The sequence below is a fragment of the Danio rerio genome, chromosome 3, assembly GCF_049306965.1.
Source record: "Danio rerio strain Tuebingen ecotype United States chromosome 3, GRCz12tu, whole genome shotgun sequence".
NCBI classification, from domain to species: Eukaryota; Metazoa; Chordata; class Actinopteri; order Cypriniformes; family Danionidae; genus Danio; species Danio rerio.
Genome location: NC_133178.1, coordinates 12,486,992 through 12,507,283, shown reverse-complemented (window position 1 = coordinate 12,507,283; position 20,292 = coordinate 12,486,992). Strand labels below are relative to the sequence as shown.

The window sequence follows — 20,292 nt, the reverse complement described above, 5'->3', positions numbered from 1 at the left end:
AACGATATGAATGTCATGGTAAATTTTCATTTCTGAGTGCACTGCATCTTTATTTTATTTTATAAGGTTATTATGGAAATATGAAATAATTTTTAATGAACATAACTTTGTGCTAAGCCAAACACAAAAACTAAAAATAAAATATAATTAATTCTACAAGATAATACTATGAAATTACAGTGATGGACTTTACTATCTACTGTAAAGTTACAATATATGGCTGTAATTTCACAGTAATTTAATGTACCAAAATCACAGTAAATGACTGTGAACTGCCCCAAAAGTAATTTGTTGTGCATAGGAAGGAGTCTATTGGAAGGAATGAGTCAGTAGAGCCGCCATTTTAGTACAGGGTAGCGCTGCTTTGAAATGAATGTGGGACCAAGCTGCAGTTGAGGACTGTGGCCATCTAAAGCCAGAGAATTTACACATACACATATATCTATGATCGTGAGTTTTCCCGGAGGTCAGTATGCTAAATTATTTTTATAAATTACGAAAATTAGCCTACATTTTAAATCACTTTTCTACATTGATGGATAAGTGATCGCACAGGCATTCCTGACAAAAAGCTTGTGTTTGTGTGTATGGAAATGTACTATCTACCCTCCTTGTTAGATTTGATCTAATTGGTGTCCTGAAACACACCTCCTCTCTTGCTTTCACTTCTCATACTGATGGAGGGAGCGATTCGTTTGTGAATGAATCTCCGTTATAAACAACTCTTTCACTAGCTGACAATAATACAAGTTTTTGGCAGCGCAGCATCTCGTTGTCATATTTCTTTTGCATTGTTTGCTGATTTTATTCAACAAAACTAGCATAAGCCGAGTATTTAGTGTGAGTTGGAACTACTTTGCCTTATGGAGAATGCAGTAAGTGACTGTATTATCATCAATAACAATACCTGATTAGCACAAAATATCATAACATACAAAAACGTAAAAAACTAAACCTTACCTATGTAATTTTCTGCCTCTGTGCTTTGATTTCTTTGTTTGTACGTTACTACACTCGTAGACAGCCCTAAAGTCCTGCATTTTCACGTAGTACACTGTCTTGGCTAGTGCTGTTGAATGACATTTGGCCTGGGAGCACTGTAGCAATATGGTGGCGCTATTGACGCATGCTCAGGGTTCCTATGCGATATCTAGTGTATATATCTATGTTTGCTGTGAATTTACATACAGTATTTTACTGTAAAAGTAATGCAATTATTAGCCAGTAATTTACTGTGAATTTAAAGTCAGTTTTTCAAAGTGTAGTACTGTTGTACTTTATAGCAAGGTCGCTATAATAGTAGAGCATCAAAAATGTTAAAATAATGTCAGTGTTGTGTTTGATCAACTATACCAAAGACTAATATTACCAGAACATTGTGGGAACCAACAATTGTTAGTAAGGTAAACCAGAAAGAGAGAGAAAATATTTGGTCTCTGAGAAATCTTGACCCAGCCAACATGTCCATGTGGGGTTTTGCTGGGCTGTGTGGTTGTCAACTGGGCATAGGCTCAGAGTGGGCATCTTGTTGGGCTGAATGGGCCCCAGTTAGGCAGCCCACACACTATATTTGTGGGTTCTAAATGGGCTACATATGGGCAAAATTAGACAGTTAAAATTATAATTAATTTTATTTATTTATTTATTTATTGCAGTTTGTTTGCTTTTGTACAATTATAATAACAGCCCAACCATTTTTTAATAAAATGTTAAGCATTTCATATCATTTATGTACATATGATGGTGATTATGGATATTTTGTATATGCTAAATGTGAGTAATTTGAATCACTTTGTTTATCAGAGGACTATACCCACATGAAAACAAATACAGTAATTTACTGTAAAAGTGTAACCATACTGCACTAAAGTACTTGAATGAAACTGGATGATGTGGTGATACAACTATGGTATAAAAATAATAATTACCCAAAACACTAAGTTGTTTAATACAAAATACAACAATACACCACAGTTTACTATAGTAAAATCTAAAGTATATATGCAGTATTTATTACTTGAGTTCAAGATACTAAACTACTATGTCATTGCATTTGTTAATAAGTAGATGTAAATGCTATATACATTATTAATTTTTATTTATGTTTTATTGTCAGACTTGTATGATTTTATTCAGTTCAAACAAACTGAAAACAAAAACTTTTTATTTGTCCTTTATTTTACCAGGATAGTCCCATTGAGATATAATATGAACTAAATAATATACTTTACTACACTTTAAGTATGTTTCAAAAACACTATAGTATTTCTATTCACTATAAATTGCTATAGTATTTTGTTTTTTCATGTTTGTATAAAATACCCGCGAATTTGGTTTCAGTGCCACACTCAAAATGGCGCTCTGACCTTTCTACGTTACACGTTTCCCTTTCCGCTCACCATTCGCTGTCAGTCTGTAACAGTAGAAATCCCACCTGTTTGTTTTACGTATTTAGCAGCCTGACAAACTAGTCCCGAGTGTTCAGCTTGTTTACAGGTATGTGAAGCCCTTATCTGTTTATATAATATGACAGCAAATAGCAGTGTTTTATGAGCTGCTGGATTAAACTGCCCTCTGTATGCAGTGTCGCAGAAACGCAGAAACATTAATGTTTAACGTTACAGGTAAAGGGTTTGTTTACCTTTAGCTTTTGTAGTAACAGCATAGTATACTGAGGTAAAGTTGGTTTCATATTCACACATTCATTAAATGACAGCTTGTGACACGCTCTTTATATTGTTTACCATGGTACTTTAAATATTCGGTCTGAAATCACATGCAAGCATGACTTGGAAACAACATTAGCACTGTTTATTTGACTGAACAATGTTGTACTTTGACAGTCATTGGTTGCTAACATGATTTGCCCTATTTAAGATTTGCAAATAACACATTTCTGAAATTATATTGTTAATGTGAAAGTCAATGTGTGAATTTAAAACCAACTCAATGCACACTATTGCGAAATCTTGTCATTTGAAACCATTATTTTGAATATTACACCTGCTATTTAAATGTGACATACAAGTTCATATTTGGATTTGACATATATAAAATCTTTGAAATGTATTCGATAACTAACATATGAAAAATATATGCAAGTAAACATCACAAAATATATGTATTCCAGGCATGTGCCGGAGATTTTGACGGTATGATAACCTTGGATAAAAAATATCACGGTTTCACGCTATGACGATATTGTGATTACTGCTCTAAAATATGTCTGATTTTGACATGTCTGGGTAAAAAAGTACTTTTGTATATATTATTTTAAATAAAAATGTTACATATTTTGGAACATTTTAGGCTAAATAATTTAAATAAATTATTGACTTCAGCTGTCTTCATTCATTTCTTTACATCTTTGTATATCTTGCTTTTCTTTGGATATAAAGTAATCCATTGCACTGTTCAGGTCTATAGCATGCTTGGATGTTGGTTTATAAGCTATTTGTTTTTCAGATGTTTGCCGAATCATGGCCTGACCAATAACTTTTGATGTGGAGATACTGTTGCCCAAAAAAAAAAAAACTTTAATAAAATAGCCATAAAAAAAAACGTAACTATACCGTAAGGGTATAACAGAAAATTTTGGCGGTTTTAAAACCTTAACCTTTTTGTGCCAAGTGGACCACTAGTTTGTAGAAATCATAATGCAAAGTCACACTAGCGTTACAACATACAGTGCTCAGCATAATAGAGTACACTCCATTTTGAAGATGATTATTTTTATCCATTTCTCAGTGAATATAGGTGTATTTTGGTGCATTTAAACAGAACAGATTAAACAGATATATAATTTTTAAAATAATATTTGAGTCACTAAACATATTTAGAATTTGAAAGATAATACAACTAAATTAACTAAAAAAATTACAACCTATAAAATTAACTCAATTTTAAAAAAAATTGCTCTCGATTTTTTTTTTTCCTCTTTTTAAATTTGTATTTAATATTTTTCTTTAATATATACATTTGGGTGTACTGATTTTGGACCATTATCATAAGTTATTTTGTTAGATAAGCTCCAGATTTGGCTTCAGTACTGACTAATCTAATATATATGCACAAATATAATATTGTAAAGCTTCCTAATAAAAATATGATTTTCAAAGAGAGATTTTTGAGGGGTCTACTTTTATATGCTGAACACTGTACTGTATATGTGACCCTGGACCACAAAACTGTAATAAAATGTAAATATGCATAAAATGTAAATATTTTGAAATTAAGAGTTTATACAACACATAACAGCTAAATAAATAAGCTATTTGGTGACTAGATACGACTAGGGCTGCACAGCATATTGTTTTAGCATTGATATCGCATAGTGCCCTCATAGATTTCTCTATGAGATGGTAGACTGAAGGGACCCAAATTAATAAAATAACAACATAATAATAATGAATGCAGTGTTATCTGTTTTCATGCAAGCATGTATTGTAATGCACTGTTGTTGTTGCTCTGTAAAATTAAAATGTAAAATGTATTGTTATTTTACAGAGGCTCAGTCATCATCATGGCATTAAGGAACGCGAGTCGTCTGCTTGTAAACAGTCAGAGATGTGTCCTCTTTACAGCATGCAGATCACAGAAAACCGCCACGTCTCCATGGGGTCAGATTTCTTTTTCTTTGTCAGACTTGTGTGATTTAATTTAATCAAAACAGCCTGAAAATTAAAACTTTAAAAGAAATGAATATAATTGATCTTATTTTATATTTGGAGCTTTAATGAAACAGAGATAAATATAAATCTAAATTATGCTTAATTTATTCTATTTGCATGCTCCTATTCTTTGTTTGTTTCTTGATTTTATTTATTTAATTAAATTACTACTTTATTACTAAGAGGAGCATTAAGAATCTAATAGTCATTGATATTTAAAAAGCAAGTGCCACAAAAAGTTACCAAAATGGTTAAGTTACGCTAGTGTTACAAGATATACGTGACCCTGGATCACAAAACTATTATAAAAATAAATGTACTTTTTAAAAATTTTATTAATATTTATGCAACACCTGAAAGCTGAATACATAAGCTATTTAGCTGAGATACGACTGGGGCTGCACAATAAATAATTTAAGCATTACTACCACACTGACTGAGCGCATGTGCAATGTCACATCGCAGAATCTTTAATGTCAATTATGTGTTATTGTTGACCTGGTGCTTGTAGATCAATGGCAAATTGGTTTATTGTGGATTTAAACTTTTTAATTTGCATTAGTTTTTTCTGTTAAAGATATAAAGTGAGTTTAAAGCATTTAGACACAAGAAACAATAACATTTGTAGCTAATAGTGACATTTGGCTGCCGAGTTTCATTTTACATGAGATTTTTAAATATTTGCGTCCTAATGCCAATAATACTTACCAGAAAATGTAGCAGATAAAGCACTTTTTTTCTTTCATTTGTATGCACCCCCCCACCCTACCACCACCACCAAAAAAAAAAAAACTTATTTATTATAATTAATGCAAATGCACTCCCCTATAAAATCACCACAACCATTTTGAAATAACAAACTCTGCACAAATAGGAATATTCAGTCCATCTGGTGAAATATACAGTATTTCATATCGCAATATATAGCTGTACTGTATGGTGTTGATTCGTTTGGTAAGCTGTGCATTGATTTATTTAAGTGGTGTAATTGTGACATCTAGTGGCGGAAAATGTCATTGCGCCATTCTTTAGAACAACCGGATGTTTAAAAAGTCATAGAAGAAGAGACTGTGATCGCCATGCAGAGACGCGTTGTTGTTTGCTTTCAGCCCTTGTGATAGAAACGACTGTAAGTTACAAATTTTATTTTGAAAACATCTGCAATACTTCCTTTGGGTTAAATTGATTAAGGAGGGTCAGTGTTGAAATGTTTAATGCTTGATGTTTTGTTTAAATGCTAACAAGCTTGCAAAAAGATGCACGTCATTAAAGTGCCTGGATTGTTTATTTAGCTGTTCGATATCAGTTTAAATATGTCAGTTTATGTTTACAAATGTGACAGATGTATATTATTTGTGATATTTCGTAATCACTTTGTAATTTTTACCTTTTGTATTTTTCCTTTTTAGTTTTACAAGCAAATCAAGTAAAAGTGCTACACATTCGCAAGAAGAAAGTGTGATGGTGCTTTATTTCTGTTAACTATCTGTCAGCTTTGGTTTTGAACACCATTGCCAGGGCAGAATAGTAAAAAGTCGTCTACACGGCGGGAAACGTCAAGCAAGCACAAGCTTACTGAGTTAGACTGTGATATCAAGATGGACAAGTCACAGCCCAGCAAAAATGTTGAAGAAGCTAACCAAGCACTAGAAATAGAATCACGGTCAGGCAGATCACATCGGTCTACTAGATCTTCAGCCAGTGCAGCTGCGACCACAGCAAGAGCTAAAGCAGCAGCATGCAAAGTAAAAGCCTCATATGCAGAAAAGGAAGCTATCATGATGAGAGAACAAGCTCAACTAGAAGAGCATCAACAAAGAACATTAGCAGAAACAGCACGTAGAAAAGCAGAGGTTGAGGCTGAACTGTATGTATTGAAACTGCAGAAAGAAGCTGTAGCAGCATCTAAAGAGGCAGATGTTTATGACGCTGCAGCTATCGGTGAAGAGGAACTAGGTGAAGACCTAGAAAAACTTTCATACATTTCCAGCAGGATTGAACGCACCAGAGAGTATGTGCAAACACAATCTCAGTTACCAAATACTCCCAATCTGATTTCTAATTTGCAACATGAGGGTGAGAATTCTCAGTATGTAACACGGAGTTATAATGAAGGCTCACTTAGCTCCCACTCACCCACAAAGAAGGAGGAATCTAAATCAGAGATCATTCCTATAAAAAAGGAACTAACAGTTCAACACAGCCTCCAGTGCTCTCCTTCGAAAGTAAAGATTGATCCATATAGTGGAGATGATGAGGAGAGGCATCAAATCTATCCAGTAAGAGTACAGCGTGAATCCGATCCGCTCTCACAAGAAAATGCTGGGTGCTCTACACCAGCGCCACATGTCAGTGACTTCACTACATACCTGCTGAGAAAAGAAATGGTGAGTTCAGGTTTGTTTCAGTTTGACGAATGCCCTGAAAATTACTGGGCGTGGAAAACATCTTTTCAAGCTGTAACCAGTGAACTTAATCTAACTAGTAGGGAGGAGATTGACCTTCTCATAAGATGGCTCGGTCCTGATTCTTCTAATCATGCCAAACGAATCAAATCAGTTTATGTCAGTAACCCTACCTCAGGAGTTAGAGTGATATGGCGTCGCCTAGAAGAATGCTATGGTTGTCCAGAAGTCATTGAGCAGGCAATGTTAAAAAGACTTGATGTTTTCCCTCGCATCACAAACAGAGACATCCATCGTCTGAGAGACCTCGGTGATTTGCTGCTTGAGCTGCAGTCTGCAAAAGAGAGTGGTCGTTTGCCTGGACTAGCTTACCTCGACACAGCACGTGGAGTAAACCCCATTGTCGAAAAACTCCCATTCGGTCTCCAAGACAAATGGATTACGCAGGGTTCCAGATACAAAGAAGACCATAAAGTACATTTTCCTCCTTTTGAGTTCTTTGTTGAGTTTGTTTGTCGACAAGCAAGAACCAGAAACGATCCTAGTTTTGCATTTGTTTCATCCAGCAGTCTGAGCAGCTCAAAAGCCGATGGAGCTGCCAGGATAAGTAGCAGAGCTTCTGTTTTTGTCAAAAAAACAGAAATAAAGACTGCACAATCAAACCAGGAAGGAACACTGGAAAATAATGTAGAACCAAACAAGGTCTGCACCATGCACAATAAGCCTCATCCACTCCATAAGTGTCGAACATTCAGGAGCAAACATCTGGATGAACGAAAAGCACACTTGAAGGAAAAGTCCATTTGTTTTAAATGTTGTGGTTCCACCAAGCATGTTGCAAAAGACTGTATAGCATTGATCAGGTGCCGGGAATGCAATAGTGATCGACATGTGGCGGCCATGCATCCTGGACCTGCACCATGGTCTGTTACTACATGGTCCATTGAGACACCTGAGTCAAAGACAGAACAAATCAAAGAAAAAAACAGATGAGGACACAGCTGAGGTCACCAACAAGTGCACAGAGATTTGCGGAGATGTTGATAAGCCTAAATCATGTTCAAAGATCTGTCTCGTGAAAGTTTATCCATCTAATCAGTGTGAAAAGGCCAAACGCATTTATGCTGTACTAGATGAGCAGAGTAATAGATCTTTGGTGAAGTCACAGTTCTTTGATCTGTTCAACATCGATAGTAGTTCTTCTCCGTACACATTGAAGACGTGTTCAGGCATAGTGTCTACGGCGGGGAGGAAAATAACTGGATTTTCTGTTGAATCACTTGATGGAAAAACAGTAGTTGCACTTCCACCCTTGATAGAATGCGACAGCTTACCAGACGATAGATCTGAAATTCCTACGCCTGAGGTAGCTGTACATTTTCCCCACCTCACTGTGGTGTCAGATAAAATCCCACCTTTAGATCCTAACGCTCCTATCCTTCTCCTCTTAGGACGTGATGTTCTTAGTGTGCACAAAGTGCGTGAACAACGAAATGGACCCCATAACACACCATATGCACAGCGCTTAGACCTAGGCTGGGTAATAGTGGGAGAAGTTTGTCTTGATGGCATTCATCGTCAATCAAGTGTGAACGCTTATAAGACCAACGTACTTCTCAATGGACGAACTTCATATTTCCCTTCATGCACAAAGGGCATCAACGTCGTAGAAAAAGCTCAGTCACCTCTCTTGGCATACATTCCCAACCCACCATGTTCTCTCAAATCTAACGAGAGCTATTCAATTAATTTAAAGGAGGATGTGTTCTTCAGATCTCCAGATGACGATAAAGCCACTCTATCTGTGGAGGATAAAGTCTTTCTAGAAATGATGGATAAAGAGGTGTACCTTGATGAGGATAGACACTGGGTGGCGCCACTTCCATTCCGCTCCCCAAGGATTCAGCTCCCAAATAATAGAGAGCAAGCTATGCAGAGGCTAAGCTCTTTACAGCGCACTCTCTCAAAGAAACCAAAAATGAAAACGCATTTCTTTGACTTCATGCAGAAGGTGATCGAGCATAAACAAGCAGAACTGGCTCCACCCTTACATTCGGAGGAGGAATGTTGGTATTTGCCGATTTTCGGTGTTTACCACCCCCACAAACCTGACAAAATAAGAGTGGTTTTCGATTCAAGTGCCCAGTTCAGGGGAGTTTCCCTAAATGATGTTTTGCTGAGCGGTCCTGACCTCAACAACACTCTCTTGGGTGTACTGTTGCGCTTTCGCAGGGAGAAAATAGCTGTGATGGCAGACATAGAACAAATGTTCTATTGCTTCAAAGTAAAAGAGCCGCATCGCAACTATCTTCGCTTCCTTTGGCACAAAGACAACTGCCCAGAAAAGGAGATAATTGATTACAGAATGACTGTACACGTCTTTGGCAATAGTCCGTCACCTGCAGTCGCAATATATGCCCTGAGACAAGCAGCAGAACACGGCAAAGTGGAGTGCGGAACAGATGCGAAGAACTTTGTCTTGCGCAACTTCTATGTGGACGATGGTATCACGTCTGTTCCAACTGAAAGGGAAGCAATTGATCTCTTAAAACGCACACAGACAATGCTATCTAAGTCAAGCTTGAACCTGCATAAAGTGGCCTCCAACAGTGCTTCGGTGATGGAAGCATTTCCTTCTAGTGAAAGAGCCAAAGATCTCAAAGACCTAGATTTCAGTAAAGATACAATACCTCTTCAACGCAGCCTTGGTATCAGTTGGAACCTCAAGACAGATTGCTTTATGTTTAAAGCTTCTCAAGAATGCAAACCCTTCACCAGAAGAGGGATCCTTTCCACTGTCAATAGTTTATATGATCCCCTCGGGTTCGTCTGTCCAATCACTATGCAAGGCAAAGCTCTAGTGAGGGAACTTTCAACAATCCAACAGGATTGGGACACCATTCTTCCATTGGAAAAGGAAAGTTCATGGAAGGCCTGGATTTCATCGTTAGCAGAGCTTGATCAATTGCAAATACCTCGAGCTTATGTTCCAACCTCAGTGTGCAGAGCTCCACTTTGTGAGCTGTGTATTTTCTCGGATGCTTCTACTTTAGCTATTGCTGCGGTAGCATATCTTCGAGTGATTGACTCAAATGGACAGCCTCATGTGGGGTTTGTGATGGGAAGATCCAAGTTAGCCCCCTTTCCAGCACATACTGTTCCGCGCCTCGAGTTATGCGCTGCAGTGCTAGCTGTGGAGTTGATGGAATTCATAAAAGGAGAAATTGACCTGGAGCTTCATGACATCCACTTTTATACAGATAGCCGCATAGTGCTCGGATGCATTCACAATGTCACACGCAGATTCTATATGTATGTGGCTAACAGAGTTGCACGCATAAGGAAAGCCACAGAACCTAATCAGTGGCACTACATCTGTTCCGAACAGAATCCAGCGGACCATGCCACTAGGTTCGTGCCAGCAGCCAACTTACCTCTAACCAACTGGTATTCAGGTCCAGAGTTCCTTAGGAAATGTGGTCCTGTGAGATGTAATGTGGATGAATCCTATGGACTTGTTCAAGTAGAAGAGGATGTTGAAATTCGCCCTCAAGTGAAAGTTCTGGCAACGAGCATTACTGAACAGTCTCTAGACTCAAGCAGATTCCAACGTTTCTCGAGATGGAAGTCTCTGGTGAGAGCTGTCACAACTCTTACTCACATCACAAAATCCTTCTCACAATCTTCACCTAACAGTCCTTGTCGAAAGTGGCATTTGTGTACAAAGACCTCAGATGTTGAGACCTCACAAGCTAAGTCGACCATAATTAAAACTGTACAGCGAGAAGTGTTCCGAGAAGAATTTGAGAGTCTGACCAAGAATGGTAAAATCTCACAATGTAGCACACTCCTTAGACTCGACCCCTTTGTGGACAAAGAAGGTCTGTTAAGAGTCGGGGGTCGCATTCAGTGCGCTGACATCTCAGATCCAGAGAAACATCCCTTGATACTTCCATCTAGCCATCATGTGACTGATCTTTTAATTCAGCATTATCATGATCAAGTGGCTCACCAAGGACGGCATTTTACGGAGGGCGCTATACGTAGTGCTGGATTGTGGATTGTCAGCGGCAAAAGACGCATTTCAAATATCATCCACAAATGTGTCCTATGCAAAAAGCTAAGAGGTAAAATGGAAAGTCAGAAGATGTCGGCTCTGCCCCCAGACCGGCTTTCTGTAGATCCACCTTTCACATACACAGGTCTTGATGTTTTTGGACCTTTCACTGTGGTGACACGCAAAACAAGAGGGCACAACATTGAGAACAAGCGATGGGCTGTCATATTCAGTTGCTTGAGTAGTAGAGCAGTTCACTTGGAAGTTATGGAATCTTTATCAGCGTCAAGCTTTATTTGTGCTTTGAGACGTTTTTTGGCTGTGAGAGGGCCAGTAAAGCACTTTCGATCAGACAGAGGGACGAATTTTGTTGGAGCAGTGAAAGAACTCCAAATCGACAGTGGTGACTCTGAGCTAAAAGGGTTCTTGCAGAATCAAAGCTGCACTTGGACATTCAATGCTCCACACTCCTCTCATATGGGGGGTGTGTGGGAAAGAATGATCGGGATAGCCAGACGTATTCTGGAAGCGCTCTTAGTAAAATCTGCTACAAGACTCACACATGAAGTCTTAACAACCTTAATGGCAGAAGTCATGGCCATTATGAATTCCCGACCTTTAACCCCAATTTCTACAGATGCAAGTATGCCTCAAGTGCTCTCACCAGCAATGCTCTTAACTCAGAAAGCAAGTGTTGCACCAACTCCACCAGGAAACTTTGAGTTAGGACACTTGCACAAAAGTCAGTGGCGTCAAGTCCAGATGTTAGCAGATTCATTCTGGAAGCGATGGAAGCAGGAGTACTTGTCCACCTTGCAATCCAGAAGAAAATGGACTGAGGAGAGAGATAACATTCAGGAAGGAGACGTTGTTCTGTTAAAGGATGGGGAAGCTAAGCGCAGTGAGTGGCCAATTGGCCTCGTAACAAAAACCGTAGCCTCATCTGATGGGAAAGTCCGAAAGGTTATGGTAAAGACTGCTAAGCAAGGGGCTGTCAGGGAGTACTTAAGGCCTATATGTGACGTAGCTTTACTTTTATCTAGTGATTAAAAGCATAGTGGTATATCCAATACACCAGGCGGGGAGTGTACTGTATGGTGTTGATTCGTTTGGTAAGCTGTGCATTGATTTATTTAAGTGGTGTAATTGTGACATCTAGTGGCGGAAAATGTCATTGCGCCATTCTTTAGAACAACCGGATGTTTAAAAAGTCATAGAAGAAGAGACTGTGATCGCCATGCAGAGACGCGTTGTTGTTTGCTTTCAGCCCTTGTGATAGAAACGACTGTAAGTTACAAATTTTATTTTGAAAACATCTGCAATACTTCCTTTGGGTTAAATTGATTAAGGAGGGTCAGTGTTGAAATGTTTAATGCTTGATGTTTTGTTTAAATGCTAACAAGCTTGCAAAAAGATGCACGTCATTAAAGTGCCTGGATTGTTTATTTAGCTGTTCGATATCAGTTTAAATATGTCAGTTTATGTTTACAAATGTGACAGATGTATATTATTTGTGATATTTCGTAATCACTTTGTAATTTTTACCTTTTGTATTTTTCCTTTTTAGTTTTACAAGCAAATCAAGTAAAAGTGCTACACATTCGCAAGAAGAAAGTGTGATGGTGCTTTATTTCTGTTAACTATCTGTCAGCTTTGGTTTTGAACACCATTGCCAGGGCAGAATAATAGCTGAAGTAAAAATTATTTGCCTTCCTGTGAATTTTTGTTGTTGTTTTTTTGCAAATATTTCCTAAATGATGAACAGAGCAAATGTTCACAGTATTTCCTATAATATTTTTTTTCTTCTGGAGAAAGTCTTATTTATTTGTTTTATTTCTGCTAGAATAAAAGCAGTTTGTAATTTTTTTTAAAAACTATTTTAAGGTCAATATTATTAGCCCCCTTAAGCAATATTATTTTCAAGTGTCTACAGAACAAACCATCGGTATAAAATAAGTTGCCTAATTAACCCAGTTAAGCATTTAAATGTCACTTTAAGCTGTATAGAAATATCTTAAAAACAGAGTCAAATATTATTTACTGTCATCATGGCAAATATAAAATAAATTAGATCTTACAAAAGAGTTATTAAAACTATTATGTTTAGAAATGTGTTGAAAAAATTATTTTCTTTGTTTAAGAGAAATAGGGGAAAAAACAACAACAACAGGGAGGCCAATTATTATGACTTCAACTGCAGAAAAACTAAGGCTGCATTTACACTGCAGATCTTGATAGTCAATTCCGATTTTGTGACTGTATCCGATTTTTTTGCTGACCTGCTTACATCATCTTTTAAAAGTGACTCTTATCCGATCGTCTGCATTTAGTGCAGTGTAAATGCGGCCTTAGTATTGCAACGTGATTTTTTTTTTCCAATATTAGCAGTCCGAGATTTTACAAAAAAAAAATGCATTAAAGTGCTTAGCAGTGCTTATTTCTAATCAATGATAGAAAAATTTATTAAATATCATCATGGGACGTGATCTTTACTTTATATTCTAATGATTTTTGTCATAAAACAAAACTATATCATTTTGACCCATACAATGTATTTAACCATTGTCTGTTACCAGTGTTTGGGGTAATGCATTAAAAGTATTGCGAGTTACGTAATAATTTTACTTTTCTAAGTAACAAGTATTTTTAAAAAATAAAGTAATAATATTTGAGTTACTTTTTAAAAAATGTAACACGAGTTACTTTATTTAAATAATTAGCTTCTTAACAGTAAATTGCTGAATTTGAAAAAAAAATTGAGATGAGAGAATGCGTTCATTATTTTGAACACATGAAAGAAAAGGAATTGTACTTACAGGGTTTGCACTTCACTAATAAGACAAAAAAGCACAAAAGCAGCAAGCACACTGATTTAAACTTTCATTAATCTGTATATATGACATGTAGAGATAACAACAGTTAATCTAAATAGCTACTTCACAAATATAAAGCTTGTTGTTCTAAATTACATTAGATGTGATAACCGTGAAGCATGATTATTCTTCAGACATTATAACCGTACAACCAAAATCTATAATGTTGCATCACTAATTGTTATGCAGTTCAAAACATAACATATGAATGTGTCTGAATGTAGAAGAAGCCTACTTTAGCAAGTCACTGCTTTGTTGTACAAAATACAACATTTTGAATGTTTGTAAACAAAAAAAAAGTTAATTGGACAATGTAGTTGTTTTAAAATACAATATATTAACATTTTAATGTAGAAAAAGCCAATTTGGGTGTCTTTATGAGCACAAATACAGCATATGGGCTCTTATATGTAGTTGTGCCATCACTCATATAGCAACACACATCTCTTCGGCCCTTCGTTTGGGAAGCTTTTCATGAACCGGCCCCCATGACAAACTAATTGAATAGCCCTGGTGTAGGTTATACAGTGTGCTGTTAATTGCAGAACTCCTCCATTAAAAATAATAATAAAAAAACTGCAAGTTCTGAAAGAGATCAAGCCTCAGCAGGTAATAAAAAGTAACAAAAAAGTAACGTAACACATTACTTACCATAAAAAGTAACTTATTAACGTAACTAGTTACTTTTTTAGGAAAGTAACTTAATATTATAATGCATAACTTTCAAAAGTAACTTTCCCCAACACTGGCTCTTACTCTATTTTGTAATCCAGGCTGACATATTCGGTTATGCATAACAACATAAAGATGTCCACATATTTGTTCAATCAGATGCAGAGAAGTCTGGAGAAAAGAAGCAAATGAAAGCACGTAGGTTTACCTCTTTTTCAGTGTATTTATCTGCTGATCACCAGCTTGCTTGTTTGTTTTATTCAGTCTCTAATCTGTCATGTAAACCTCACAGCTAAAGTGCAGTTTAACTGGCGGGACGCTCTGGATCTGGAGGGTCTTCTGACAGAGGAGGAGATCATGATCCGGGACTCCTTTCGCACCTACTGCCAAGAGAAACTCATGCCACGCATCCTGATGGCCAACAGAAATGAAAGTGTGTGTGTACATTTATATCACGGTAATTTCTTCAACATTATTAAACTAATGCCTCTCTGTCCTCTATTAGTTTTTCACCGTGAAATTGTGTCTGAGATGGGGGAACTTGGAGTTTTGGGCCCAACCATTAAAGGTATGTACAGTATAGAACACAATATATAAATTTGTGGATTACACTTTGTGAGTGAGTGAGTAAATCTGTCTGTCTCAGATTAGCAGTCGATGCTCTAGCTGGACTACACAACTAATAAAAATTAATTATATGTCAATCATAATGAAATGATATTTCATTTTTCAGTTTTCATTTACACACAAACAGCTCAAGATGTTTTTGAGGCGCAATATAAAAATCAGATGAAAGTCCACCATAAATATTTTAATGTTGTAATTGTACAGCTGTTCTGTAAATATATTATTTGTGTTTGATAATGAGCTTTATTTACAGTGATGTCTTGCAAGGATTATAACTTAATATTTTTATAACTATATTATTTATTATTATAATGATGTTTTAGTGCATTTTTAAATCATGTTTTTTGATTCCTTGTCAGGAATTGCTAAACAATAAAGTACATGTATTGTGTTTAATAATGAGCTTTATTCCCATTGTAATTGTTATAATTATAATTTATTTATTTATTATGATTATTATTTTTATTATTATTAAATAATATTATTTATTCATTACAGCATTTTTACATAAATACTATAATAACAACAACAATAATAATAATTATTATTATTATTGTTGTTTTTAGTGTATTTTTTAAATCACATCTTTGATTCAGAAAATACTAAAAGTTGTGATGTTTTGCATTTGTTATAATTATTTTATTTCTTACTTCTTATTATTATTAAATAATATTATTTATTTATTATCTATAATTAAATAATACTATCATAACAATTACTTATTATTAAATAATCTTTTTATAACAATTATTTATTATGATGATGATGTTTTAGTGCATTTTTTTTAAATCACAATTTTTTATTTGTAATCAGGAAATGCTAAATAGTTTGTTTTCTTGTTGAAAGTAAAGAGGTGCAATGCTTGGCAAATGATAGCATGATGATTTCTGTGATATTTTTGTGATAAAATGCCCAGTGTCAGTTAAAGATGAAAATCCACCTGTATTTGTTTTTTGTCTTTTGGGATTTATTAAAAATCGCTGATTCAAATGGTTTGTCTGACAGATGATAAAAACAGCAAGTGACCAAATTCATGAATAGATCATTGATTTCTAATAATTAATTAAAAAGCACATTTAGTCACAAACAAAATATTTTCACTTGCAAAAAAGTAGAATACCTAATCTAAAATGGTATTTACTCAAAATTACCTTCTTGTTTGTTGAACGGTTGTCCTATTCTTCATGTTGATATCTGGAAAATGGCGTACAGGCTTATGTGATATTGATAAAATACATTGTTCATTAAATAAAAAAGGTAGTTTGAACTGCATACTAACAGGCTTAATTGTGCTTTTGAACTTTGTTTAAAGAGCAACTACGATATCGATGAAAATAATAAATACTCTACACCCTAGTTTAAAACTTAACTTTCAAATACATTTTCTGCATTTCTAACACTAGTTTGCACTTTCCTATCAAGGTTACGGCTGTGCTGGCACAAGTTATGTGGCGTACGGCCTCATCGCTCGAGAAGTGGAGCGAGTGGACAGCGGATATCGCTCGGTCATGAGTGTGCAGTCCTCCCTGGTCATGCACCCCATCAATGCTTACGGCACAGAGGAGCAGAAGCAGAAATACCTGCCCAGACTGGGTAAGACACCAGAAAAAAATCTGTTCACATTGTGTTTTAATGTTTAATTCCTTTTTTTTTTTAAATACTGTCTTAACTTTTAACATGTACTAAAGAAAACAAAACATACAAAATTATAATAAAAAAATATAAAAAATTACAAATAAATAAATAAAAGCATGTGTATACACATACAATATAAACATATCAAAACAATGGTTAGCAGGTGAGCAATTGCATGCAAATGTCAACCTTGCCCTGAAAAAAAAATTCAACAAAATAGTGAAACCTTATTTATAGTGAAAGTTTTCTTTTTTTTTTTTTATAGGCTTGTATATTTGTACTGTAAAAGTACATATATTTGTCAATCTTTTCTAACTATTACATTTAATTTACTGAAGACTGTCTATGTGATGTCTAGCACAAGGAGAGATTCTGGGTTGTTTTGGACTGACTGAGCCAAACCATGGCAGTGACCCAGGCAGCATGGAGACCAAGGCCAAGTACAACTCGTCCAGTCGCACTTTCACCCTCACTGGATCCAAGACTTGGTTGGTTCTGCACTGCTTTTATGAAATGCATACATTTTAGAACACTGGGAAAGTCTGAATAAACCTCACAACTGCGTCCATTTGTACTGACCAACTACACCAAAATATAGACGGTCAAACTGACAAGGTATTAAGATCATCTTTACTACATTAATCACGCTTGTGGCCATTATTACAGATTGCACTGTGGTTTAATTTTAGGAAAATAGTGAAATGCCTGAACTAGTATAGTTCAGTAAATAAAACATGCATACTGAAATAACTGTAACATTCCAAGGCACTTACAATAGGTGTCCACAAGGTGGTGCTATGAGCTTTTTTTAAGGACTTAAAAAAATAAGAAATATTCTGTTATCATTTACACACCCTTCATGAGTTTCTTTCTTCTGTTGAACACACAAAAAGATATTTTGAAGAAAGCGAGAAATCTGTAACCATTGACCTCCATTGTATTTGTTTTTCCTACTATGGGAGTCAATGGTTACAGGTTTTCAGCTTTCTTCAAAATATCTTCTTTTGTGTTCATCAAACTCGTAACGATTTGGAACCACTGGAGGGTGAGTAAATAGTGAGAGAATTTTTTTGGGGTATCTATTTAAAGGGATAGTACACCCAAAACCAGTTTGACTTTTGGAAAAGGCAGCCATTGATTTCCATAGTGTACTAATATGGATGTCAATGGTTACCACATCCAGCTTTTGTAAAAATATCTTCTTTTGTGTTCAACAGAACAACAAAAAATGTTTTGAAACAAGTCAAGGGTGAGATAGTTACATAGAACAGAATTTTCATTTTTAGGGTATTGCTTTAATAGTCAGTTTCTATCAGTCCCCGGATGTCAGAGCCAATCCAGAATTACATATTTTTTGTAAGGATTTTTACTTTGACTTCAGTATTATTTCCTAGAAGTTTTGTTTGCGTTTAAGAGTTTTGAAGCATAAATACAATGGGCAGAATAGAAGCCTAATGTGTGCTTTAAATATTTAGTGCCCAAACGTTTTCATATAAAGAGCCAAAATCCAAACTTAATTGAGGGATGTGGGCCGAATATTTACCAAAATGAAAATATTACACCATATTACATTTGTTTCCCAGGGGAAATTTCTTAATTTATTTGCTAATATTTATAAATAACTAGAAAATGTTTCTTTGAATCATATTAACTAATACGGTTTAGTTTTTAACATTTATTAATGAACTTGTTATAGCCTCCTAGGGCTTGAGTGTTCACATATGTGGACAGCACATTTTAGCTCTTAAGTGGCTATATAAAATACTTTAAATGTTTTATATTTTGCTACAGACATACAGTGTCATCCTGCAACTGTTTTCCAGCATATGAAATGTCCCAAACCCTGTTTTTAACTGTCCAAAATGGGGAAAATCGTTGTTTTAACTCTCTGATAGTCAAAGCAAATTCCAAAAAAAAAATTCTATGTTAAATTTGCATTCAAAAAAATTTGGGAGTAAGTTTTTTATGTAAATTGGGACCACGAGTCCACATATATGGACATAATTTTTCTCTAAAAGTACATCATATCAAAAGATGATACTTAGATTTTTATTCTAATTAGGTTCCAATAAGCCCAAATAGCAAAGAGAAATAAAAAAATGCATGTAAAAAACACTATAAGTTCAAATAAGTTCAATGCTGAAAACACTAGTCAACAGTGGCGTTGCGAGGGGGGGGGCTTTGGGGGCTTAAGCCCCTGATGTATTGTCAAAAGCCCCTCATCTTTTGCAATATGTTCCACTTAAATAAAAATATAGGTATATATAATAAATAATATATAAGTATATATAATGGTGTACAACATTTAATTTGTTATCTAAGTACTGAAAATTACGGCGTACATCACGCACATTCCACCTCACACAGTGTTTGTGTCGGGTCAGCTGTTCAGCAGTACCTGTATCTACCGGCAGGTGGAAGTGGCACTGTTGTCACATGATGTTTAAAAAAAATCCACCACTGCCGTTCATTTATTCATTATTTTGAAGAGCTGAAGTTGATGAGGTAACTCTTTCGCGAAACTGAATAGTTCTAACTAATGAAGCTTAAAATTTGTTTCCACAGTATAAAATGTGTGTAGTTTTGGTGAAATAAAATAACTGTAATGGATAAAATGTGCATCATATCAATGCATACATGCAAATTAGTCAGAAAAACGGAAATTGTTCTAGCTTTCTAGATATGATATAGATATCTAGGCATATTTATCTAGATATGATATAGCCAGTCACATCTGTTTCTGTAATAGTTAAATCACAGTGAGTTCATGCATCTAGCATATTGTATAGCTACATTCTACTTTAACATGCTATGTCAGTTAGCAGGGGATTATAAATCGACTTTCTTATGAAAATACCTGAGATGGCTGGAAGAAGACATACAGTTTAAGTCTGATTAGCCCCAGTTAAATTATTAGCCCCCTGTTCATTTTATCCCCTAATTTCTGTTTAACGGAGAGCAGATTTTTTCAACACATTTCTAAACATAATAGTGATAATAACTCATCTCTAATAACTGATTTGTTTTATCTTTGCCATGATGACAATAAATAATATATGCCTAGACATTTTTCAAGACACTTCTATTCAGCTTAAAGTGACATTTAAAGGCTTTAAAGGCAGGTTAGGGTAATTAGGCAAGTTATTGTATAATGATGGTTTGTTCTGTAGACTATCAGAGAAAAAATTTTGCTTAAAGGGGCTAATTAATTTGACCCTAAAAGGTTTTTTTTTTAAAAGTAATTTTGCTTTTATTCTAGCTGAAATAAAACGAATAAGAATTACCTCAAAAGACAAAATATTTTCAGACACACTGTGGAAATTTCCTTGCTCTGTTAAACATCATTTGGGAAA

General features: G+C 35.4%; 2 protein-coding genes across 5 annotated transcripts in view; both read left to right on the top strand.

The window, feature by feature from the left end:
- Window positions 1–2,434: 2,434 nt before the first annotated feature.
- The window catches only part of gcdhb (glutaryl-CoA dehydrogenase b), a 30,927-nt gene continuing 13,069 nt past the window's right edge, over window positions 2,435–20,292 (top strand). For 2 of the 4 annotated variants that reach the window (XR_012399072.1, XM_073939979.1), the window contains exons 1-7: window positions 2,435–2,496; window positions 4,507–4,619; window positions 14,837–14,875; window positions 14,970–15,110; window positions 15,183–15,245; window positions 16,727–16,897; window positions 17,298–17,427. Coding sequence is in view for 3 of the 4 variants with exons in the window: in XM_073939979.1 (XP_073796080.1) it covers window positions 4,523–4,619; window positions 14,837–14,875; window positions 14,970–15,110; window positions 15,183–15,245; window positions 16,727–16,897; window positions 17,298–17,427 (641 nt within the window). In the remaining variant the exon portion in view is untranslated. 4 annotated transcript variants of the gene reach the window in all.
- Window positions 5,726–12,746, top strand: LOC103910221 (uncharacterized). Its single transcript, XM_073944195.1, has 2 exons — window positions 5,726–5,799; window positions 6,080–12,746. The coding sequence occupies exon 2, from the start codon at window positions 7,965–7,967 to the stop codon at window positions 12,180–12,182; it is 4,218 nt and encodes a 1,405-aa protein (XP_073800296.1). The 5' UTR covers window positions 5,726–5,799; window positions 6,080–7,964; the 3' UTR covers window positions 12,183–12,746.